Here is a 26425-nt window from a genome sequence, read left to right on the forward strand (position 1 = left end):
TACAGACAAGTATGTCTGTTGCTGCGTTCTTGAACAGAGTCATTGCTATCGTGTGTAACTCAAGCATGGTACAAATATTTCTAAACTGAATTTGAACTTGCTAGCTGGGTAGTCTTTTACTGAAGTTTCTAAAATGAGGGAGAGTAGCCCTGCCTTCAAGGAACATGGGGAATGCTAGGAATATGCTACGACATACTGAGGGAAGATGTGGATGGGCCAGGGTGTTACAAAAGCTGAAGCCTGCTCATCTAGCTGCAATGAAGTGGGATTTTGGATGGGCAGAATAGCCTGTCCTGTACTGAGATAAGTCCATGGTTAACTATCCTGCACTGAACTTTGTTTTTCTTTATTACTAGTGCCCAAGCTAGGTCGGGCTTATTGTGGTAACTCTAGTAAACATACAAATATTTTCTTCCCACAGTTAAATGACAATATATGTATTATGGAAACACATGGAAATAACGGTGTGATAGAGCAAAAGAAAATTTTGGAAAACAGAAACATGTTTCAGAGTGATTATGTATACAGCACAAAATTTTAGGAAAAGGTATTGCACAGAGGACTTTTTTTTAAATCACAATTTTTAAGAACAAGATTAAACCACCAACAGCTCTGAGGTGCCACTTTGATGCCCGTTGTGCCAAATCCTGAACGCAGCTCCACAAATCACAAAAGTTCTAAGTCATAATTATTAACTATAATAATTTCTACCCAAACAGCACCTTTTAGGCACCCTGCCAGGCCTAGGTATGCTCACTCTGTTCACCAGTACCTACTGGTGAAAATCCTCTTTTAACCTTTGCTGTTTGAATCTCCTAAACTTAAGCCTTATTTTGTGTTATTTCAGTGATCTTTGGCTGGATGAATGTCTTTTAGATTCTATTTTGGCAGTTGTCAATCTGCAAGTAGAATATAATTTTCAGTTTAGTCCCACTTTTGGTGTCCATACTGTGTCTTTCATAAATGGCAAAAGTTGCCCGCATGTGACAAAAAGTTATGGAGGAATCAGAAACAATACATTGTATTAATAATGTTTTTGGGATCCTAAATGAAAGAAGGACTAAAATCTTTCTGTTTCAAATATTGAATTCAAAATTTAGAACAATCAGCTTTTTGAATAATTATTGTTGGTAGCGTAAAATAGACACAGTCAGTTACTTGTTCACTGACAGCATTGTATTAATTATTTCTTAGTGAAATTTTGCCATGGTTTTAGATTCCTTAAGCGCAATATTTCTCACACTTTTCTATGTAGCCGCACATTCCTGCACAGCAATATTGCTAAGGGTTCAGGGCTCTCTGATGTCACTTGAAACTGAGTTGTCAGCCCTCAAGTTTAGAAGCCCTGCTTTAAATATACAATTGCATGGTCAATCTCCACAATGTTTAAAAATGTCAGTATTTATATGAAAAAGAATACCTCCATTTTCATTAGAACACAGTTCATCTCTGTAAGACTGTGAACAAAATCACCTCTGGAAAAAAGTATAAAGCAATCTCATTCCTCGGTATTTGCTGTCTGAACACTAAAAAGATTTGAAGCTGGTGGTCATACCCGTAATATTTTCATTTATGGTTTAAATGGTTATTGATGGTCTTTTCTGCGACATTTTTTAACCCACTCATACTTTTCACCTGCACAGTTTAAGTAGTCACCATCTAGAAAAGTGCTTTTATCTGTTTCATTTAAAACTTGTACCTGCTAATTTCATTTTATGCCACCCAATTCTTACATTATGGGAGATAAGGAATAATGATTCTTTTATCAATATTAATCAATAAAACAATAACAATCACAATTATCTTCTCTATGCCTTTCATAAGTTGACATATCCATCTTCTATCTCCCTTCAGCCATCTCACTTAGTCATCTTATGTTTAAGCTGAAGCTTTCCATGCATTCTTCCTCTTACAGAAGTTTTTGCTTACCATTAATTTTCCTTTTCATCCCTCTCATGTTTTCCAATTCTAGGGGTTTTTTTTATCATTATGCTGCATAATTTGGTACCACTGGCAAACTTGGTCATCTTATTATCTCTTTTATTATTTACAGTGAGAATGTAAACAGCAATGGACCCAGCACACATCCCTGTGAGATTCTAGTAGAAACCTCCTGCCACTGTGGAGATGGATTATTTATTCCTACCTTTTTTCCTATCTGAAATCAGTTATTAGCTAAGTACAGGGCCCTTCCTCTTATTGCAGGGCAGCTTAATTTCTGTAAGAAGCTTTAGTGAAGATTTTGTCAAGCAGATTTTTTAAAATACAGGAAACTTACATCATCCAAGCTTATCCTTTCCACATACCTTTCCAAAAACTCTAACAGGTTTGCATGGGATAAGGGGCTCCCCTCTAGGGATCTCTCATAATATCTACCTAAGCAAACAATTTTTCTAGCCTTATCTTTGTTGAATCCTTCTGTCTTTAAATCATGATCATCTATTGACTCTGCAAAGTCTACAACAGCAGACTTCCTGCTTCTGATGCATTTGGAAGAGGTTTTACAATAAAGTTTTATACCATTACCAACATTTTCCTTCAAATGCTTTTGGCCTGCCTTTTACAGTTTTACATTTAGCTTGCCAGAGGTTTTGCTATTTTCTGTTTTCCTCATTTGAACACAATTTTTTTTTAGGAGTGCCTTTTTTGGTTTTTATGTAGAGCTCTGCTAGTCTTTCGGAGGTCCTCTTACTGGCTTTGATAGATTACATACTTACTCAGAAATTCTAATACAGGTCGTTTTCCCCTTTGGCTATTCCTTTTAATTTACTTTTAACAAACTTCCTTGATTTTATGTAGTTCTCTTTTCAATGTTCACTGTTGCTATGGTAAATTTATGCGGCCTTTTCACTTCTACAAGAGTGTTGAGTTTGAATATATTATGATCAAAATTCTGAAACAGTTCTTTGATACGGAAGTTCTGAAGAAGGTCTGGTGCCCTGCTTGGTCCACATCAGGAGTTCTCCAAGCTCCTCTGATGAATTGCTCCATTTAATGATTTATGTTGTCTAAAGGTTTAAGTTCTGTATAAGGACCTATCATAATATTTATCCAGTCCAGATATAACTGATCTGTCTCTTTACTCCTGCCTTCACAGCCTTTCTGATTTCTCCTACCATGTCACAGGCAGCTATCCTAGTGTTTTCACTGTTAGTCACAAAGAACCAGGATAGAGGGAAACTCAAAGCCTGACTGTTCAGGCTTCAAGGACTTAGAGCAGAGCAGTTGCTCCTCTTGATTAATTTCCTGTAGATTATTGATTTGAAGAACCTAAAGAACCTGTTAACCAGTGAGCTGTTATGTTATGCTCCCACCTCTGTGACCCCAAAAACATCTGTTCCCATGCTCCACTGTCCTAGTGAGCTCTTCTGCCTGAAAGTTTTAAAGTTTTGAAATCTATATTTTACCTGAGTCTGAAGTTTATTCTGTTAATGAACATCTCAAGAATCTAGATGTACAGAGGCCTGGATAATAGCTGAAAGCAAGTTAGGAATCATCCGGGGAGTAGGTCTAAACATTTGAGTTACAGTTGACTTTTACATTGTTACCTAACAGTCTCTTGCTGGTTTTAGGTCCAGTAGCTTAGTCCTGGCAAACGACACCATTCTAGTTCTGTGACAATCCAAGTGTAACATTGCCATTCCAAATAATATCCTTTGTTATCATTTGATATTTTTGATATCCTTGAACCCTGACCATATTTATAGGTTATATATATTCACAGATTTCAATGATCAGAAAAAGACTGGTGGAGCTTTCTTAAATTAATATTGATATGTAAATAGATTTATAATAGCAAGGCTAGTAAAGTGCAGCATCAATTGACAAATGGTGTCAATTACTCCTTCTGCCTCTGGCCTGTTTGATTCCAGGTGTAGAGCATTTGCTGGCAATACCTTCAGAAGTTGGTAAGACTTATGGAATAAGCCATGTTCTCCCTCCCAGATCCTTAATTCCAACATGTCTTTGTCCATTTTCTCTAATCCTTTGCTAACTGGTTAGGCAGTGTACCCTCCAGCCTCCCAAGAGCAGCATTTGCCAGAGATAACAATCCCTAAGGCTACTGGATCTTCTGGAGCCTCGTCTGCCTTTCTGATTCTGTCTGACGTAAAGGCTCCATTATAGGCAATACTAGATGAATTCATTAAACTGAAAATGTGCATTAAAAGCAAAGAAAAATATCCTTCTATAAATAAACATTTGTACAGCACCGGTCTCAAGACAATCTTCCATGGTATGTGGAAGATTTGTCACTTTGCAAATTTAAAACTAATGAGTGCATTATAGTTACATTAATATAAAAGGCTTCTTGCCTGGTCATGATGATGGGCTAATTAACTGTAGAAACCTCTTCATTTTTAGGTTTTCTCATTCTCAAGCACCAAAAAGGAAATGGAAACAACCACCCTCTCAGAAGGGTAACGCTGGAATAAGGGAAAGAGAAGATGCTGCAGGAACTGGTAATGTCAGGCTAAAGTAGCTGTTGGATTCAGGCGACTAAACAGAGAAGTCAAAGTACTACGGAAATGTAGTAACAGTAGCTACAGTGAAATAACAGCATGGAGAAAATCAAGAAAAAAGAATGCAAGTAAGTGCAGTGAGTATAAAAATAGGATGAAAGACAAAAAAGCCCAACACAGTCAGATTAAGCAAAGGAAGACAGTGAGAAACCTACTGGAAAAAAAGGCAAGTAAGCTCTGGGTTATTCTCTTCTAATGCATGAATGTAGAGAAAGCTTCAAATGCTACCTAGGTTTCCCCCAGTGATTGTGAACTGCTCATTTTCCATCTGAGAGAATCTAGAAAAGAGCAATAGCTGGATATTATAGTAATAATTGCCTTTACTTGCAAAAAAATTATACCTAATAAGACTTGGTATTTTGTGGTCACCTACAAACTGAGTATCGATTCTTCCTTTTTCCATCAGAGGTTTTGCAAACACATGACTGTCTTGCACAACTAAATTTCTGGTTGAGACTAAAGGGACTTTTGGAGATGGAAAACATTCAATGGAATGGCTGATTGTAATTCTTTTGAGTAACTTCTTAACATCATATGGTGGATCTATCAAGTTTTCACTCTTAGGTATGTGGGGAAACCTAAACTATTGCACTTTTTACAAGCAAAGAACCCAGGGAATTCTTGCTCAAGAAACTGCTTTTGCAAGATAGCTTACCCACGAAAAAAATATAAATCTCTTAATCATGATTCCTATTTATTCTTTTGGACTGTATTTTTTAAAAGAAATACAAAATGCACTTCAAAGGGGAAGATTATAGGGTATGTCTGATTCCACAGGCAGAGTGGTCACCTTGTCACTGTACTTGGCTAGTGACTTCAAATAACCCAATGCTATAACGAGGAGGAAATGTGCAGAATGGTTAATAAAAACATTAACATCAGAGAAATGAGAGCCAGCAAAAAAATAATTTCCTTGCAAACTTTGCTAGACTTTGTATCATTGAACATATTGAAGATTTCTCAAAGCTGAAGAGTTTGCCACAGAAGCAGACAGTATTATTTTGTACAGAGAGAGGTGAATAGACTCTTCCCAGACACACGGGCCCATTTCCTATTTATTCTGCAAGAGACTTAAACCAAGTATAACCTTACCTGTTACAAAAAAAACCCCAAACAACCCAACCCTTATGAGAACTGAAATGAGACTTTGCTTTGGAAAAAATAAAGTACCTCTGATTCAAGATAGTTTTAAATTACTGTTTTCTCACTGGAATGCCAGAGATCTGTCTTTTACAGAGGGTTTCCACACCTGAGGAAGAAGCCATTTGATCACAATAATCCATAACCTTACTGGGGAAATTGTGGTCAGCTTTCATACTTCTTCCCCATTGTTGGTTCTGTGATCCAACAATGGATCTGTTGATCTCTGTTCTGTGAAGTTAATTGCTTTTCCTCATCCTGAAGCAGGCTAAACTTCCAGGAACCTGAAAAATAGCAGTATTCTGGAATTCAGTATTTTTTATCTACTTAACCCCAGTGCTGTTGCAAAAGTAGAAGCTGGTGGGACAGGACTCATTGAGAGTCTGGTCTTTTTTTGTTCCTGTCACTTTTATTTCTCCAAGTTCAGCAAAAAGGAGTTTGAGTCACTTCCAGCTGATACACTCAGTCAATACCTAGTATCTTGTAGACCGAGCATCACAACTTATATACAAAATGAAAAGTACGTTGTTTGGCATGCAGTGTTTTCCAAAGCAGACTGGGCCAAAGCCTTAGACCAGTGCTGTTCACTGAACTGCAGAAGAACAAGTCCCTGGTTTCCAGAGGCCTGAGCTTGTACTTCTCCTGCTCCTGCACGCTTCTGGTTTTGCCAGGAGAGCGCTGCGCTTTCCATAATTGCTGTATTACTGCGGTGCCTGCAGCGCCTGTGCAGATGAAGGCCCCATTGTACTTGATAGTATAAACATGCAGCAGATGAACGGTCCCTGTCTCAAAACACTTGCAAGCCAAGTAATTTTCAAACGAGCTGCAAATTTACACGCATACACAGAGGCGGAGGAAGCTGGCCGGCGCTCCCTGCCGCTGGATGCCCGCTGGATTTATTAGCTGGTTGCCAGCCAAGCCCTCGGCCGCAGCACCGGCGTTCCGGGGCAGAGCCGCGCTCGGCAGTGCCGGTCACCCCGCGGGACGAGGCCGCCCGGCAGCGCGGGGCGAAGCGCGGCGGGGTCCCGGCTGCCCAGCGCCGGACAGAAACTTCTGCCGGCACCCCCCTCCCTCACGCGGCTCCCGCCGCCCGGCAGGCAGCGGGGCGCGGGCCCGACGGAGAGGAGCCCCGCCGCCGGCGGCGGACCCCTCTCCTCCGGCCAGGAGCGGGGCGGCGGTGCGAGGCGGGGCCCGGCGGCCGCCCCGCCTCCCTCCTCGGGGATGCCGGGATGTTTACGGGCCCGGCAGGAGCAGCAGGGGGCGGAGAAGAGGTCGGGGCAGCTGCGGGTGCCCGAGCCGTCCGCCAGGAGCCCCGCTAGGCGCCCGCGGCCAGGTCTGGCCCGGCCCCGGCCCTGAGGCGCCGGCGAAGCCGGGGAGGAGAGGAGGCCGGTTCCGGGCCCCCGCGCCAGGAGAAGGCGGAGCCAGGCTTCCCGGTGAGCGGGGTAGCGGCGGGGCTGCCGGGCGGGCGGCGCGGGGCCGGGGCCGAGGCCGGAGCCGGAGCCGCGGCGGGGGTCGCGGTGGCCGTGCCCACTCTCCTGGAGGCGCTCCCACAACCGCTCCGCGCGGGCGGCTGCCGGGGGTCCCGCCTCCGCCCTCCTTTCATTGGTCGCCGGGGCTCTCGGTCGTAGCGCTACTGGGCACGGCAGCTGCCGCTCCGCCCGCCTCAGGGGGAGGGAGCGGTGTGGGTCTGGAAGCGAGAAACTTTCTGCGCCGTGCCGAGGGGGCGGGATGGCCGCGGCCGGCCCTGACGGGGCCGCGGCTGTGCCTGCGCCTCGCATGTGCGTATCGTCACCTGCCCGGCGCCCCGCGGCCTAAGGGGCAGGGCCGGCCGCTGTGGGGGCGCCGGAACGTTGTGGTGGCGGTTGGGGAAGCGGCTCCCTGAGGGTTGCTGTGATGTTTCGCCCCGCGATGGCTGGCCCTGCTGCGGAGCACGCCTGCCTCCGTCGAGAGGCAGGCGGGCGGCCGGGGACCCTGGCCGGCGGCGGCCCGGCCCGGCCACCTCAGCGCGCCTCAGGCTGCCTGCGGCCTGGCCGCCGTGCCGCTCGCTGCGGCCCCCTGTGCCTCTGCCTGGGCTCTTCGGGTTAATACCGCAAGCGGAGCTTCTTTCCATGATGTTTTTCGTCGTTTCCAGCTGGATTCCTCCAGGCTCCTCTGCCCTCCTCTCACCTGGGAGGTTGGTGTCGGGCGGATGCTCCCCGGGGCAGCCGAGGGGAACAGCCCAGTCTGGCGGGTTTCGCACGGCACTGGCTAAAAATAGCGTCGTCACTAGGAGCCACGGCCCTGTGGTAGCGAGTGGAGAGAGCCCTGTCCCAGGCGGGAGCCTGCTGCCTCTGCCTGCTGTGCCCCCGCACCAGCAGCGCCTGGGGCAGGCGGGAGGGCAGAGGGGGATGCCAGCGGTTCCTCATCTCTGCTCTCACCAGCCTCCGGAGGCTGTGAGGAGCTGGAGCTGAGGCCTAGTGGGAAACGCTGTAATTGAGGCATCCTCCATCTGTTGGGGTTTTTTCCTTCCCCACTCCCCGCCCTGTGCTTCTCTGTTTAACTTACGTAGCACCTGATCTTGGTTATACTAGCACCAGCCCTGAATTCCACTTTGTGTCCCTGCAAACTATGCTTGCTTGGCTGTAGGAATCAGAAGTTAAGAATATTGTTCTTTGGGCAGAAGGTGTTTTGTTTTGCTTTGCATTTTGTGAGGGAACATCACTTCTTGAATGGTAGAACTACTTAGGAAGTTAAACCTGCTTCTGATAAAAGGTTATGAAGTGTGTGTGCATTATTGCACAAGTATTTGATTCTTGATAGTAGAAAAAATTATTTCTTAATTTTTTTCACTTCTTGCACCAACTGAATGGAAAACTTTTTTTTTGTCACCTTTGAGGCGATAGCACCATTTTCTCAGATTGCAATGGCAGCATCACTTCCGAGGAAAGGTCACACATGCATAGTAATCTTGCTGAATGTACTGGATATTTTTCCTGTATAAAGTTGTATTGCAAGTGTGAGATGCAGAAATTTCAGTGAATGATATGTTAATCTGTAAGGTACACACTTTGGATGATTAGATATCAAGTGGATATTTGCAGCTCACTAAATCGGGAAGAATGAAGTTTAAAAATGTTTTACTTTCAAGGCTATCTAGGAGACAATTCAGTGTTGCAGTGCTATAGAAATGTCTATATTTGAAATTTTGGACTCAGGCTGTCTTGAGAGGGACAAAATGCAGTAGAAAACAGTTATTAGTTCATGGGCTATGAAAAACTTAGAGGAAAAAACTGTTTTGTGTTGTGGAAAGAGGGAAACTTACAAGCAGTGTCCAACAGCTTTAAAGTAAGAACTTAAAGACCTGCAGGTTTGTTTTGATACTGGAAGAAAGAATATATAAAGAACACTTGTTCTTTAATTTCAAAACATGAAAATATTATAAATATTTGATGTTTGGATAGATGACTTCTTGAAGCACACTTAAGAGATATTCACTGTAAGGGTAGAGATACTGCCTTTATCAGAGATATCTTGCATTCAACATACCAATTAGTCATTGGAGTAAAAAAATAATTTGAGAATAAATCAAGGGATTTTAGCCAACTGAAAATCTTTTTTTGATTGACTTATCACAGTGTCTTCTAGGGTCTACAAGAATTAGACAAGTAGGATCTCATCCCCACCATAGAAACTTGTTTCCAAAGAAGGAAAAAATCTAACATTTTAGAGTTTATCTGAAGGCCTGTGAACATATGAGAAACTCAAATGAGAAATAGAGTACAAGAAGTCAGTTGCTCATTTTACTGTGACCTGTGGTACCTTCTGAATTGTAAGACAGAGCCATATGGCCCACCCATACCTTCCTTTTTTGTGCAACGAAGTCGAGCTCAGTTGCAGAAAACATAACCAGTCCAGTATATTTGTCCACAGAGACAATTTGGTGAGGCAATTTGTTCATACATGCAAAAACCCCCCATGTTTAATAAACTGAGTACAGTATCCTGAGTTTACATTAGCCCTACATCCAGTTGTATTGCCATCGATGCCTTGTTGCCTTCTGAAGTTTGACATTGTTCTAAATATCTGTGCTGAATAGATGAGTTCATGTTACCTTGAGAAGTGTCCTGAGAAAAGTCAAACTGCAATAACTTCTCTACCTCCAAGGGAATTTTTTTGATTATTTGGGGATGATCCAAAAATCCTGATTCCCAAGGAGTAGTGCTTAGGAGTGACGGGATGGGGAGGATTATCTTGTGCAGGTTAATACTATGGATGGTCATAGGAGTTAACTGACTAATTTCCAGAAGACTTGTTCGGTTTAGTTACGTTCCATGTGCTTTGCAACAGAGATGAAAATAACTGACCAAAATACCAAAGTGGTGATAAGGGCAGCCTTTAGAGCACTGATTTGCTGTCTTTATCGCCATTTGAGCCCTGGCCACATGGGAAGGAACTCAGCCCTCAAGTGAAGTACATCATCACTACCCGTTTCCTTTTTAGTAGGTATTAAAAGGATTCTTCCTGTCAGCTTAGTTAAAAAAGCTGAAGAGAAGCAATGCCATTAAAATGAGTTGCTTCTCTGGTGAAGATAATCCTGTGCGTTTGTCTCTGGCATGTGAAACATAACTGTGATTCAGTCGTGATTTCTGTAGCTAGAAAATATGCAGTATATTTCAAGTGCCATTATTCCCTGTTGGGCAAACAGAACACATGCTTATGTAAGGAAATTTGTTATAAAATTTTAAACAAGGCATTAAAAAGAGGAATTTGTAAGAAAATACTGTAAACAATCATGTTTAAAACCTGATTGCACGTAGTTAATCTTGTGATATTAATGACTTCTTGCTGTTGATTATAGGTGACAAAGTAAATAGACTATTTGCATCATCTGGCATTTGGGAGTTTGCATTCGAGCCTCTTTGCTTTAATCTGCTTGGAATGATTTATAACAAAGTTATTGCTGTCTTATTTAATAGCTAGATCTGTGTTAGACCAGATTAATTACTTTACAATGTCATAAAAGTACATGTAGAGCTTGTAGATTAGGTCCTTGCTGAAATCTTTGGGAAAGGTTTGAGTTAGGTGCTGCGAAGTGTTGATGAACCAATCTTTTTCAGTTCATTTTAATCTTCTGTTGTCAGTGTATAAAGTTTACAAAATTATTGATTCCTTGAAAGCTGGAAGGCAAAATATCACAGGTGAACTTAAAGTTAATTCTAAAATAAGTAAAAACTTGTGGTGGGAAGATGCATAGCATTCTGTCCTGTAGAGGCCCTTCTTCTGTACCCTTTTCGTCCTCATCTGAGAGCAGATCCAAAAAAGGAGTTGTCTTTGCAGCAGTGAACTTCCAGTACTTGCCCTGACTGAAATTCAGAACTGTGTGTTAGGTACGTGGGCTGCTTGTGAAGTTCATGGAGATAAGTAGGAGTTCAGAAGAGGAGCAGCAAGCAGCCTGCAAACAGAGCACTTAATGTACAGCTAGTCATTGAGGATACTCCAAAACCAGGAATGGATCTTGTGTGTGTTAGCCAGTGGTGGTTTAATGTAAAATATAGAAACAGCTGTGAACTTGAGTGTTGGCCTGCTTCTGAAGTGAGTGTGCTGGCTGCTAGCTGCTTTGCTTCTGGATGCAGGGATCCTGGATTACTCGCTACTGTCATGCATGGTTTCAGGATTCAAAGGTAATGCTAGTCAGAGAGTCATAGAAAGCCTGTTAAATATGACTGGCATTTCTTTTCTGTTTCTGTATAGTGCTTTATTCATATAATCATCTTTGGGGTAGCACAGATTTTAAACTATATACTACAGATATATATTTTTCAGCTTGTGAACGTGCATCTAACACCTGTAGTACGATATCACAGGGTGCTGTCTTGCACTGGTTTCTAAGATATTTAGACATTTCTTTAAGGATTATGTGGAATTTATTGTTAAATGTGTTCTACTTCACCTGTAGCAATGTGGATGTTATCAGCCATGGTTGTGGCACAGTTGTATGCAGCCAGCCTTCCAAACTGGGTATTTCTTCCCCTGTGCCTAGCAGTAATGGGTTTATCTGATAATGCTTCCAGCCTTTTAATTTATCCTGGATCTTTTTTAACTCCTGTGTGAAGCTCAGCTGTTTACACTTTTAGTAAATCTCTTCAGCATCTCTTTATGAATAATTTATTTTTACAGATGCATTTAAAACCATCCCTCTGTTAGGGAAAGGTCTGCTCTTCTCCCTCTCTATGTACTGGAGTTGCAAGGTTTTGAGGGTGTAAGGATTTCCAAATCATGTCTTAGCTTCCTTTCTCTGAAAATCTTTGCATTTTTTTTGCAATTTGACTTGTCACCCTGGTTTATTCTCTTTCCACTTATTTTGTTTCCTATTTCTACTTTCCCATACAGTATTTTGTTGATAAAACTCTTGGCTTGGTGTTGAATAAATTGCCTTCTCTCTATGCTGGCTCTTGCCTTCCTGTCATAGCTATTTTGAGTTTAAATACTTGTTAGCATCCCTACCGAAGGATGAAGTAAAATGAAATGTGGTGAGCTATTGTACTAGCATGCTGTTGCCAGAAGGGAGATGTTCTGTTTCTCCTACAATCCCCTTCCTACATCTCCCATCTTTGAACTTCCCCTACTTACTTTTTCTCTGGCATTCAACAGACTCCCATACGCATTGATTCAGCTCACTGCTTGCAGAACGTAAACCCAGCTGCATTAGGGAGTTAAATCAGCTCAGCAAAAGGTCCAGAGAGTTCAAGATGGCTACGCAGGATCATGTGGCAGAGAAAGGAGAGAAAACAAGACCTTTGGTGTCACTGACCTGTTAGATTGGCTTGTATAATTTCACGTTAGAGGTGTAATTTGACAACAGATTTAACTGATCTAGGTTAGGGCTGCTCTATCCCCAGCTATGTCTTCCCCTCTATCTTTTGCCATCACAGTTCTGTCCTTGTCTCTGCAATGGAACGATTCAGGGAACTGTACTGGAAAAAAGTGACTTTTTGTCAGTTAGTTTTCAGCTAGTTTCAGTTACCTTACTAGGAGTCTGGGTAGCCACAGGAACCCCACTGGAAGAAACAGGGTCTGGAAGGCATGGCTGAAGGCAGAGGAAGCAGCAGCATCACATAACCAGTTCACGCTGTCTTAGAACCGCATCCTTACAGAGGCAGCAGCACAACAGAGGGTGATGTGGGCTGAGGATTTGCTTTCTTGATAGTATCATGGTTAGATATGATACTTCATTCCCTGCAAAACTTCTCACTGTGACATGATCATGATCCACCGATGTCCTTTATAACTGGCTATTCAGTATGAAGAAATGGGTTATCACATTTCTTTCCAGGTGAATAGAAGTTAAATGAAAATGTAGAAGCCTACTGCCAGAGCAGTTTCATTTCCTGTTTCTTCTTCAGTTCGTATGAAATAACAAACAAATGGTTAAAGGAAGGGCAAGTCAGTGCATGTACAACCCTTTGGGAGCACCTCACAAGATAAGCAATCTACTTGAGTGACATAATTGAAAGAGAGAGGGAGAAGTAAACAAAATACAACTTCTTAAATTGTGCAAATGAATGAAGAGGAAGGGAAGCGGCCTCGTGAAGCAAAAGAGCTTGGACTTTCAACTTCTAGTCAGACAGCGCTGACAGAGCGAACTCTTAGTAGTTGGGGAATGACAATGACTGGCATGTGTGTTTTCAGAGTTGGATGAAAATATGCCAGATATTTTGAAGATATGAAATGGATGAGAGAATTGCATATGAACTGTTAGTGAAAAGAGTTCATGCAAGAGAGCATGTGAACTCTTAGTTCAAATTGCATATGAACCCTTACTTTTTTGTAAGTAGATTTTATTTGTGTATGGTTACTTCTGCTCTTGCTAAAACCAGCTCTTAACCCAGTTTAACTGTCTGTGTGGTTTTTGGCTTCTTTGGCTGGATCACCCATGAGCAGGGAATTTGGACATAAGTGTGAAAAATTCAGTATTGGTTATTTCCATATAGATAGATGATAGCTACTTGTAGATTAACAAGTGCTGAGAATTTGTGTTGCCACATTCAAGGCTGTCCCTACAGAGGGGAGGAATGTCTTGCCATCCTGCAGGGAGCATTGATCTGGTAGTGTATTCAAAAATTGAAGGCTTTTAGAAGCTGTTTCTAAAATTAAGACTAATCCTACTTCTGTATATGCATCTATATTAAATCACTTTCAGTGCTTTAAAAGTTGCAAATAGAACTTTTCTCTGATGTAGATGCTTCTGCAGAGAATTTTACAAATTAGGGTCTATTTTTCACATTTTAGAAGACTTTTTTTTTTGGCAATGTGAAGCAAATATTTCATTTTAACCACTGTCAGCTAATAGTAAATATTCTGTGTGTACACACATGTAGGTATATATGCATGAACTATAAATATGCATAGACACATGTATATATATGTGTGCATATTTATATATTATTACACATATATATAATATGTGTGTGTATATATACGTATGTATACCGATTGGGATAAATGACATATTCTACTCTGCTAATGAGTAACTTGGTCTTCCAGTCTTGAGTTTGCTTTATCCCTTGCCAATTAAGGTCTTGATTGTCTTGGCAGAGGTCAAGTGAGTGTCATTGTAAATGCATTTTGCTTTATTAATGCATACATCTAACTTAGCTATTCACGGAGTGAGAAAAATAAACTAGTGTGGTAATTATTTGGCATATATCAAATATTTGTTCATTGAATGAATGACTAGTTTAAATAATCAGCAACATTGCAGTACACTATAAATTAAATAACTCACTGTAATATTTTATTAACAACATTACATTGTGGATTGTATGTTTCTTGTAATTTGTGATTGACAGCAGACTGATAAAAAGTTTAGTATTTTTGAGAAATAGACAATGTGGGCTGGGCAGGAGCCTGACCATTAACAGATCATGGTGGTTAATGGAATGGCATTGATTGGCTATTATTTTTAAATATTTAAAGTGTTTCAGCATTATTTCATCACTTCTAATGCTGTCTTTAAGCTGAGTGTGTAACTTTATGAATGGATAGCATAGTAATGTGGATGTATTTAACCAGATTTCATTTTAATGGTCTGTGTTAGTCAGGAATAATTTACTGAAAAGACACTATGCATGTCCTGTGCTGTCATTCGTATTATTGGGAAATTTTTTTTTTCCAGTTAGAGTCTCTTGCTGCTTGTGTTAAATATACCCATATTAAATATTGAGTTTTTAATGCTAGTGGTATAAAGGTGGATTAATAACTTCTTGAAACGTATTTTAGCACTTAAACTACAATCCAGTTGAGTTTCATCTTTCCAGTTGCATTCTGGTGTGTGTGGGAAACTGCAACAAAACCAATTTGAAGTAAGAGAGCAGAGTTTTAGATAAACTGCTGGGGGTGTTGGTTTTCCTGACCTTTTTGGAGATACTGAGATATAGGAAATGTATAAAGGCTTTGGACATGTCAGCATTCTGAGAGCTGCTTTTGGGGTACCGTATGTGGGCTGTTGTTTTCTAAGTATTTCCTGGTCTTTAGGAATGCGCTAAAAATACTACCTATGAAACTGAAGTGGCTTTCCCATTGCAAGTAAAATGTTTCTATTATGAAGTCAAAACTTGTGTTTCTCCTGTTCAATGGTTTATGCGGAGCACCAGGAAAAAATTACATTTTAATGTTAAAGAATTACAATAGGTTTAGATTACAAGTTGGCTTGCTTTATTGGACATGACTTCTGACTTCCCGTTTCTTTGGAAAACTCATAGCTGTGCTGTCATTTAATGTAACGTAAACAATAAAGTTGGGATGCTCAGTTTACAGCTGCCAACGTTCTCTTGCTTCACCCAGGATCTTCCTGTCTGTGTCCTGAGCCCTTGCTTTTAAAATCACTTTGAAAATTTGTAAACTGCAACCTGCACCCTGGATACCAGTGTTGAGTGGGTGCTGAAGAGGGTTGATCAGTATTGGTGACCTGGCAAAGTGTGGGCCAGGTTTGGCCAGCAAGCCAGTTCCCTCCAAATGGCCAACCTTTTGCCTTAAAGAGGTAAAGAATGACTGTTAAGGCAGTATGTTTTATAAACCAGTAGGATGGCTGTTTCTTAACCTGCTTGCATCAAGCTTAAGGGCGAAGCTATTATTGCTGGGTCTAAAGGTCGTCTCCTCCCAAAAGGTATGTGGCTTTGATCTGGGAGCTGAGAGTTGCAGTTATGTCAGTGTGGCTCTCCAAGTGACGGAGAGCAGAGCTGGAATCAGACCGGCACGCTTGGGCTCCCTGGCCTAAACTGCTGGGATTAACACCGGTGTTGTGGGTTGGGTAATTGTGTTTTGCATATTCAGTAAGGCATTTGGAAATCTAAACCCTTGCTTCCAGAGCACAGTTGTATGTGCTTTTCTTCTGTTGTTATTGTTGTTTTTGTGGGGGTTTTTTGTTTCAACCAGAGTGACTATTTGATTGTTCTACCCAGGTTTAAATTGTGCTTTTGGATAGCTGAGAGTCAACATGTGATGTAAGGAAATGGGAATATTCCTTTAGCGTGTATGCCTATATGGAAACTAATATTAATATGTTTTGGTTTTTTTTTTTTCCCCTCAGCTGAGGATGATCCTTATCTTTGAATTTAGTTAGTAAACATAGTTGAAAAGTTAAGGGATCTAAAATTTGTCATTTTACATCCATGTTGGATACTGAAGAATCTAACTTGACACCAAAATGTAAGGAGTATGTAGGGTGTTAAATGGATAGCTGTTTCTCAAGGGCCTTGGCTCTAACATAACTAAAATAATGGTTATAGTAAAAATTAAAAATACCTGCCTTAATTGATGGTGTAATCCAGAAGTAAACATAGTACATTCTGTCCTTTGTCAACAGCAACTAAAGTGACTGTGTGCCTGATCAGCACATTGTGAGTGGTGCAACTTCATGTTTTTCTGTGTTAGCAATTATGTGGAGTAGTTACATCTATATTCTGCAGGAAAAAAAGACTGAGATTTTCAGATTCTCCGCAGAACTGTAACACTCTGAATATTCTTTTAAGTATATACTTTTTTTTTAAAGTATAGCTGTTTCTTCTTTGACATTGATTATTGAATGTCCCCACTTAAGATCCAAAATTAACAAACAAGTGTATAGCATGTAGCTAATGGAAATCAGGTATCATGGAGACTATTAATGATGTTTTCTACAGGAAAGCATTGTATTTTTTTGTTGTTGTAGAACTGCCATCTGTTAAAGCAATAACATTATTGCCTGAATACTGTGAAACGTTATTTCAGTGTGAATGGCTTATGGACTTTGACCTATGAAACTAGTGTTTAAAAAGCATGTTTCACGCGATTAGGCAGTGCATTTAAGCTTTTTCTCCTGAAATAATTTTATCATGTTTATAAAGACTTAGTTGCAAGACTTAAAAGTCACAAGAATTTCAAGTTTTTCCCAGACGTCGTCTTTTTCTTTTAAAAATGTTATTTTAAAATATATTCCAGTGAAATGTCAGTGATGAGCTCTGGTTCCTGCTCAGGTGTAGGTCCTCTGCTCTGATTTCACTAACAGAGTGGTGGGTAGTCCCACCTCTCCTCTAGCAGGCTGGTGGAAAACACCTGGAAAGCTGAGTGCTGACTGTGGGACATGAGCTTCTGTAGCAATGGGGTGTAGGAATGCACCCTTGCATTTTGGGCTACTTTGTAACTTTGCATTATCTTTAGGTGTGTGGGCAGATATCTGAGACCTTTGACAGGTGGCCACTAAGGAAGTGGATAAGGACAGTGAGGCCTGTATATGAAGAAAGGAAAAGGTGTTATACCCAGTTCAGGCAGTTGCAGTTTGATAGTCTAACTTACTGGTGAGGACTTAACTTTCTTTTGCTGTATGGTGGACTCAGTCTGTGGAGTAAATAGTGTCAATTATGGGAGTTGCTATGCAACTGCAATTTCAAATGAAAAATTAGTTGTGTTGTCTGTATCTCCAGGTACTTCATCCTGCATCCTTTATGTGTAGGTGCCACCTACTGTTTTGATCAACTGAAAAAGACAAAGATTTAAAGCATGAGTAGTTAACCAAAAGTCTTCTCATTCCTGCAAAGTATTAGTAACTGTAATTGAAGTATCAGATTTAGTGTATATGCTGGTGTTCCTGTGATCACCGTTGTGTACAGTTTAGTCTGAATCCAAATGATATTCATCTTCAAAATGGTCAAAGTCATCTTTGCAAGATAAATGATTCAGAGAGTCTTTCATTGTTCCTATCTTTGCAAGTGGTATGGTGAAGGCAAGGAGTCCTTTCCTCCTATATGATCAGTGTGAGAGCATTTAAAAACATCAGTTGTGTTTGGCACTTTGGAAGTTTTGGGTGGTGGTGGTATAGTTGGCTCGCCTGTCACTTCATCTGTTGTCTGTCTTCCATGAACCAATATATATCATGGTGATGGATTTGCAGAAGGTGGTGGTCATATTGCTTGTTAAAAGAGGCGATAGACATGTCACACTTAAATGTGTGTTGTATTTGCTTTTCAAGTTTAAACAAGTGATGAGTCATTGGCAGTATTTTTAGTGTCTTTTTCACCATAAATTAGAACTTGAAGACCATCTTTGGAAGAGTAATAATTATTGCCTCAATTTAAATTTAAAGATGATAAATATTATACTACTATGTTTTGACCTCTGGAGTTTATTATCAAGGTGAAAGGCATGCCTTACTGTGAAAACAGTCGTCCAGCAGCAAAATCTAATTCTTGCTTATGTTAACTAACAGTACAAAAGATTAATTTTGCATCCTTGGCATTTTTGTGCATCCATGGCATTTTGTACGAGCAAAATGCCAAATTACTCTAAAATGTGTATCTATCATGCAGTCTTCAAAGACAAAAGCAAGTTAAAAAAAAAAAGACCCTCCATATATGGACAGAAAATACCAATCTTTGCCTTTGCTCTGCAAAAGCAGCAAGAAATCCACAAGTTAAATCTTCCATGCTTGCTATGGCAGAACATGTTTGTTACCTCTTTAGTTTGCTTGCTTTTATTATAAAAACAAGCCACAGAGGGCAGAGCCACTGGCAGTGGTAATCATATGACTTTTCCCCTTTCTACTCTTTCCTAAATTTAAAAAAAAAAAAAAAGGAAAAAGACAAATTCCCAAACACTTCTGGTCAAGACGAGCGGGTTGTATATTTCCTGAATCAACATACATCACCTAAACATTCCAGCTTAGATTTCATTAATCTTGGATAAATGGCTGCGATAGAGGATAAAGGTTTTTGTATTTACTTCTTTTCCCCAGGGATTTTGAAACAAGTGTTTGCGAGCATAGGAATTATGTATTGGTCAACAGTCTTCAATATGTAAACATATTACTAAAACACACTGCAAAACTTTCAGTAGAAATATTGATGCTATCAAAGAATAAAATTCTTATAAAGGCTTTTCAAAATAGCCCTTCAGAAAAGAATTCTTGGCTTCTTGGCAGTGATAGAAGGATCTCTACAGTAAGAAATCGGCAGGAGATTCCTTAAGATTGCCATGCATTCCTCCCCCACAATTTGTTGCAACTGCATAAAACTCTGTGGATCTAACTGGAGAATTTAGGTGCAGTTTTGTGACAACAGTTTAATTTTCAGTGCTGTTGTGTTATGATTTCTTGCCTTGTTGGGGAAGTTGTATGGGAGGTGTTGTAGAACTTGTAAGAAGTGTCAATATTGGTGTCCTAGAGCTGGCTAAAAGATGGCCTAGCCAGTGGTGTGCAGCATGTATACATCAGCTGTTTCCCTCTTTCTCACCATGCTCATTCTGACAGTCTTGGAAATCTTCGCGATTCCTACCTCTTCTTTGCCTCTCACCTCAGTTTGATAACTGACGCCCCCCCCCCCCCCCCGCGCCTCTTGACCTGCCTGAGATTGCTTTTTCGGATCTCTTTTATCTTTGGCTTAATTACAGCCAATAGATAAAACAACAGACAGTCCCAAACTGTATGCTTTATACAGGAGTACTAAGGATAGGAAGGCAAAGCCGTTGGGACCCTTAGTTGCTCTGGAGGATGGCTCTGGTTTGGTGTTATGAGTAGCTAATGGTACTGGAGTAGAAGGGGGTGACTGCTTTAAACGGGGGAGTGAAAGCAGATTGCTAATGATTTGTTTTGTGTATCCAATCCCCTGTTTAGTACACTAGGGCAGTATATTGAGGAACTTTGCAAAGCTGCTTTGTGATTATTTTATCTGTTAGTAATGTTACCACAGTGATGCTGCAAGAATGACAGCAGTACTGTGAACTCAAGCTATTTGTTAGAGTGTCTTAAATATTTTGCAATGGGCTTTGAAAAACATTTCTAAGGTTTGCTGCTTTCTGTTGAGAGTTATTTCTAACCTTTTAAGTATTGCCTAAAGAAATTACTGGGAAGACTTATTTTGTGTGTGTTTTAACAGAGATAGTGGATTGTATGCTTTCATGCTGAACTTAAATGCTATTTGAGAAATTTTTACATACTCATTCTAAAGAAAGGTTTGTGAAACATATGCTCTGCACACAGAGCTACTTGTTTGCAGTATTTGAAGTATATAGATTTATCAATAAATTTATCATAGGTATCAGAAAAGTTTTATGTCAAACCATCTCTAGAACTTTAGGGATTTGGAGCAGGAAATAAGAAAATAAAAAATAAATTGAAAAGCAAGAATAGTTTTCCAGTCAGACACAACTCTTGTTCCTGTGAAGGCCTTGGCAGTTTTGACCAGGTAATAGGCAGAGAAAATTCGTGTTTTTATGATGAAAGAGTTGTTCAGGGCTTGCCCCTTATTTGTATAAAAGTTTATTTCATTGTTTGCATTTGAAGCTGCCAGTGAACTTTCTGTTGTCTTCATCTGAACAGAGGTGGCCCTCATAGGCACCAATAAAACTGGGTGCTGCGCCTCTTTCCCCTCAACAAAATGTTGTGTAGCCTAAGAAAGGATTTGCTTAGCTGAGAAAAAAGCCTCTTGAGAATTTGCATTTTTGTCTCTCCTATTCTTCCTAACAACGATTCTGCATGTTTTGCAACCCTTATCATTGGTCAAAGCCTTGTGTCTTTATCTTGGGAACTTGGCAGGCATCTGTCCTCCGATCTTATTGATGGGATATGAGAGACTCATAGTTGGGAATAGAGGCTGTGCTCCTAGTATGATATCTTAAAGCCCTCTTAGCTAGCTTGTCAGAACGTAAAGAGTGTACGTTTAGCTTTTTTCTGTTTAGATGGAACTACTCTTGCATACTCCCTAAAATCTACAGATAAATTAATGCAACATAAACAGTATGCATGCAGCAGTTACAACTCATCTGCTGATCTGCTATTTCCCATGCTGCCCATAGGTCTAAAGTACTGGCCAGCAGACATCTATGTGGTTAAACAAGTGGTTGGCGCCTCTGAAGAATAATGGGGTGATGCAGCTTTTATCAGACAGAGCCATTTGTCTGGCTCAAGTAGTTTAATGCACATCTTTTAATAATAAGTTCAGATGTGTATAGTTACTTATTTAATTTTATAGAACAGCTAAACGTAAGAAAACTTCCTTCCCAAAACAGTGCAGGGCTGGAATGTTAGTAAACTCAAGCATGCGAATGAGAAAATTAATTCTTCAGTTCTTTTGCTGATGTTCATTGATCATAAATACAGATTGAATTACAGTGTAATGATGGTATTTCTCTTTTCAGGACATAAGGGACGCTTTTACGTGGTAGAATGGATGAACAGTCACAAGGCATGCAGGGGCCTACTGCTCCACCATTTCAGCCACAGGTACTTTTTTTTTTTTTTTAAACAGTTACTCAAGAGTGGATGCTATCATTTATTAAATTAGAAAAAGAGAGACATTAGAAAACACTATTTCTTGCGGGGACAGAGAAGCTGTAAACAGATAGAATGCATTCTGGTGATCTTGAAATTAATTGAATATCAGTCCTATATTTCATAGAAGATAATTACTTTTCATTTTTGCCTCCTACTGCTTCACCAGCTTTGAGGGTTTGGAGTAGGAGTGGGATTAGGAAGCAAAGATGAAGGCAGTTGTTTTCCTGAGAAATGGTGAGCTGTTAAACACTATATGTTTTGAAATTTTATCAGAATTACCATATTTATTTCAGACTGTTACCTTCAACTTTCTCTTCCTACACCCCCTGATGAATACTATATGAATTAGTGCCATTACCTATTGAAACCAGGCAAGAAAAGTTCCCAGTAGCTGTAGTTCTGTTAGAAGGAAGATGCGTAAAAAATTTAATCTTTGGATATGTTGATGGTGTGAAAAAAGGATAAAGATTATCTGATAAGAGATAATACTGGGATATTGCTTTTTGATGTTTTTAGGAGGTAATTCTTTGAAGGGATTGCAAAAGCCTGTAGAGGAATACCCTAAAAATATTCACTGTGGTGGCCATTCCAAAGTAAAAGCTGGACAGTTCTTTGCAAAGCTGAAACCTAGATTTTGTAATTTTCTTGTTAACAGCATAGATGATAGGGCAATTTGTGCCCTTTATTTTACAAAAACTAAGGTGAATTCTAGCTTGTGAAATTTAGTAAACTTAAAATAACCAGCTTTCCTTAGCTCCAGTGTTTTTATTACAACATTTTGATAACAAAAAAATCTGGATTTAATAGCATTTATACCAATGCGTTTATACCAATGCAAAACAGTTAGAAATTTAAGATGAATGTATAGCTATGCATACAGGTATTTTGAGGAAATACATTTGTAATTTCAAAACAAAACAGAGAATACTTAAAATTCATATTATGACTATCATAAAGGGTCCCCGTTATTATTAGGTTTTTTTCTTTCCCAACTAAAGAGAAAATAGAACACAGCTGATTAAGGTTTCTGTATTTCTGGGAAACCTTCCTATGTCTTATGTTTGCTGACTACAAACAAGTTTCATATTTCCTCATCTATCTTCGGAGTATTTGAATACCTCTTTCTGATTCACAGAATCAAAGTTTCGAGGACTGGTTCAATTTTAGGAATATTACTCTAACCTACAATTTCAGTTCATGAATTCATACTAGTAAAATACACTTCTAGTTTTACCGTTCCAAGTAATACGGCTCATCTGCAGGTATCCAATTTCCTCTGTGGTAAACTAAGGACAGACCTAAAAGCAATACTGCTGTAATCAACGAGGCACTTTCTACAAAAGAATAAACTAATGTTTATTCTCAGCTTTGGTTAACTGTCGAGCATTTTCATAATCTGTGTCTCATTATTCTTTTTTAAAATCAATTACTGTGTAAACTGTACTAAGCATGATTTTTGTGATTTGATTTTTCTTGAGACAAAAGGTTTTGGGTTTGTGAATCTGAGCTGGACCTGCATCAGAATATTGACTGTTTCGCATTTCAAGGGATAAAGAGTGAAGGGGAGCAAACATGCTCTGATAGTCATATTGCCAGAGTAGTACTAAAGTAGTCATTCAGTGACATTCTTGTCTTGTTAATCCAGATTGTAGCTGGTTCACAGGAAAAAACATACTTTAATTCTTATGGATTTCTCTGCTAATGGAGCATGCTTATGGTGAAAACTAGTAATGAAAAGAGGTTACTGTACTAATTGCGGATACATTTAGGAGAAGCAAGAACTAGAATTGAAAACACAGCAGGTTATGAGCAAGAAGTGAGGTAATGATTTATGAAGAATTGCGTGTCAGGTTTCGATAAACCTGTGAATCTCTTCTAATTCTCTTGGTCATTATATTGTGTAAATATATGCTCCTATTCATACTAAATTAAATTACAGTAATCACTGAAAATTGATGAGGAGCATGAGAATATTTAGCCAAACAGTATAATGGCTTAGTCCCAATTAGTTTGAAAACACCATTTCACAAAATCACAGAGTGGTTGAGGTTGGAAGGAAACTCTGGAGATCATCAGCCCTCCTGATCAAGCAAGGTCTCCTAGAGCAGGTTTCCCAGGGCCACGTACAGACTACTTTTGAATATCTCCAAGAAGGGAGACTCCACAGCCTTCCTGGGCAACCTGTGCTGGTGCTCAGTCACCCTCACAGTACAAATGTGTTTCCTGATGTTCAGCCGGAACCTTCTGTGTTTCAGTCTGTGCCTACTGTCTCTTCTCCTGTCACTGGGCACCACTGAAGAGAGCCTGACTCTGTCTTTTAACACCTTCCCTTCAGGTATTCATACACATTGATGAGATCCTCCCTGAACCTTCTCTTCTCTAGGCTGGATGTTCCCAGTACCCTCAGCCTTTCCCGATATGAGAGATGCTCCAGTGCCCTGATCATTAGTGGCCCTCTGCTGGACTCTCTCCAGTGTGTCTATGTATGGGTGGCCCAGAACTGGACACAGTACTCCAGGTGTGTCTGTGTCCTCACCAGTGTTGAGTAGAGGGGAAGGATCACCTTCCTCAACCTGCTGGCAACACTCCTCCTAATGCAGCCCAGGACACCGCTCACCTTTGCCACAAGGGCACATTACTAGCCCATGTTCAACATGGTGTCCACCAGGACACCCAGGGTCTGGCCTGTAAAGCTGTTCTCTAGCAGGTCAGCGCAGAGCCTGTACTGGTGCATGGGGTTATTGCTGTCCAGGTGCAGGGCTTTGCACTTGCCTGTGTTGAACTGCATGACGCTCCCATCAGCCCATTTCTCCAGCCTGTCAAGGTCCCTCTGGATGGCAGCACGGCCCCCTGGTGCATCAGCCGTTCCTCCCAGTTTTGTGTAATCAGCAAACTTGCTGAGGGTGCACTTCACCCTACCATCCAGATAATTAATGAAGATATTGAGCAGGACTGGACCCAGTACTGACCCCTGAGGTACACTGCTGGTTACTGGCCTCCAACTAGACTTCGTGCCATTAGAAGTTCATTTTCTATTTGGAATTAAGTGCCTGAAATCTCTGTCATAGTCTGTTACCTCCAGAGTTAAAACACTGTGCTTCATTACATCACAAGGACATTTTGAAAGTGCAGATATCTAAGTACTCCCAAACATCTTGCATATTGTAAAAAGGATTGTGCAAGAAGGTAGGAAAATATGGATCAGTAGTCTGATACCGTAGACTTCAAATTCTAGAACTTCCTCAAGAGCAGAATGGGAGCTTTTTAGCATCTGAAGAGAGAAAAATGACTCTGTTGCTAGACCTGGTAAACCAAAGGCAGCATATATTCCATACTGTTTGTTGTTGTCATCCCCCCTGTGTCCGTGTCGTGTTGTGTGTCGTTCCCCCCCCCCCCCCCAAGCTGAAGAACAATAGTTTATCAAGTCTCTTCTTACACAGAAGAGATTGCATGTCTCTTGCTCAGCATTGCTGTTCTGCTCTTTGTTTTCTAGTTCCCCTACATTCCCCTCAAAATGAGGGGTCAGAGCTCTGCGCAGTGTTCAGTGTGCACACAATAGACTTAAGTAGTGAAACATTTTGTTTTCTGTTTCATACAAATGCTTTTCCTAAAAATGTCTACCTGTCTTTTTGATGGTGATTGACCAATCAGTGTAACATTTCAAGGAAGTTTTTCCATAGTATTTTGTAGAGCTTCCTGTGTTGTAATAGCTAATTTAAAAGTCATGATTCTCTGTCTTGAGGGTTGCATTTCCCGTTAAGTTTCTGATGGTTAGCCTTGGGTTGCTAGGACTGAGTGCCAGGGTGGAAAACTAAGAGAATCACCTGCAAGGCTTTGCAGTCATATTTTGAGCTGGTTGTCTTGGATAAGTTTGGATTGTAAAGAAACTTTATTGCTTCATTATATGTATTGAATAGTGCTGTTTCCTTTGGGATTTCACTGGTAACTTCTCTGAGAAAATAATTTTTCTGCTGCTGTTTCTCATCTTATAGCTGGCTATTAATCTGCTCAATGTTCTCTCTCAACCTGAGAGCGCTTAGTTTTATAGGTTAGGAATCCTCACTGAAGGAACCTGGTTAAACATTTTAAGAAATGTATGGTGTGATTTCTTCAGCAGAAAAGCCCATTAGGAAAAACTTGTCTCACTCCACTCTTAACTGCTTATTAGAATCTCTAAATTGCTGCAATTCAACTATTTGTTTGGCTACTTTTGAACTGAATTCGTGAATAATTAAAAAATAAACAAATTGCTTTTTGAGTTTTCTCTTTAAAAATCCAGATCAGTCTTTGACTCAGTATAGTGCACTGGCACACAGTAATGGAGCAGTACTGAGGAGCTTGTAGAGGGAGAGGACAAGGGCCTCTTGGAAGGCTTGGTCGCTGGAGAAACCAACATGCGCTGCGCACTGGGCTCATTGTAAGATAGGATGTTTTGGTGAATAAAGACTTCATTGGTTTCTTCCGTGGTCTCCAACAGATTTGTGGAACGTGCTGTCTTTGTGTGCCTCTTTTGATCAGTACTGAAATTCATTGATATTTCATGGGGTGTTAGATGCTCTTGAAAATTTAAATCTCGAAGATGATGGGAATTGCATGCAAATAGAAAGTTTTGGAAAAACACTGAGTTAAGACATCTCTTGAGAGCTCTGGCTAAGCTGAGACCTACTGTCTGGCATAGTCTTGGAAGTTAATAGTGAATACCTTGTACTAACTACTGTGGCCTTTCACCAATGTATGCTTTCCTTCCCTGGCAGCTCTCTGCTAAATTGTATACCAGCTCTTTTCTGAGACTGAAACCGATCTGAAAAGGAGTATTATGGTTTCTGTTGAAGATTGTCATCATTTACTTGTCATATAAATGAGCTCTTCATGCCATCATTAATTAATTAGTATATTACGATGTTTGTCTTGCCTCTTCTAGTAGAAATTTTTGATCTGATCTTCCCTTTCCTCTCACTTCTTCTGTGCTCAGGATCACAACTGA

At 40.4% G+C, this 26425-nt stretch overlaps 2 protein-coding genes across 7 annotated transcripts in view; one reads left to right on the forward strand and one right to left on the reverse strand.

The window, feature by feature from the left end:
- Nucleotides 1-7925, reverse strand: part of LOC142412626 (uncharacterized) — a 50728-nt gene extending 42803 nt beyond the window's left edge. For all 4 annotated transcript variants that reach the window (XM_075508175.1, XM_075508177.1, XM_075508176.1 and 1 more), the window contains exon 1: nt 5691-7925. In XM_075508175.1, coding sequence (XP_075364290.1) covers nt 6560-7438 — 879 coding nt within the window. In that variant the 5' untranslated portion in view covers nt 7439-7925 and the 3' untranslated portion in view covers nt 5691-6559. The remainder of the gene's footprint in view (nt 1-5690) is intronic.
- The window catches only part of NEK7 (NIMA related kinase 7), a 70451-nt gene continuing 50986 nt past the window's right edge, over nt 6961-26425 (forward strand). For 2 of the 3 annotated variants that reach the window (XM_075508169.1, XM_075508171.1), the window contains exons 1-2: nt 6961-7093; nt 21306-21390. In XM_075508169.1, the coding sequence (XP_075364284.1) occupies nt 21334-21390 (57 nt within the window). In that variant the 5' untranslated portion in view covers nt 6961-7093; nt 21306-21333. Of the gene's footprint in view, nt 7094-11051; nt 11321-21305; nt 21391-26425 lie in introns of those variants that run through there. The other variant, XM_075508170.1, reaches the window with a different exon arrangement.

Source organism: Mycteria americana, chromosome 7 (assembly GCF_035582795.1).
Source record: "Mycteria americana isolate JAX WOST 10 ecotype Jacksonville Zoo and Gardens chromosome 7, USCA_MyAme_1.0, whole genome shotgun sequence".
Taxonomy (NCBI): Eukaryota; Metazoa; Chordata; class Aves; order Ciconiiformes; family Ciconiidae; genus Mycteria; species Mycteria americana.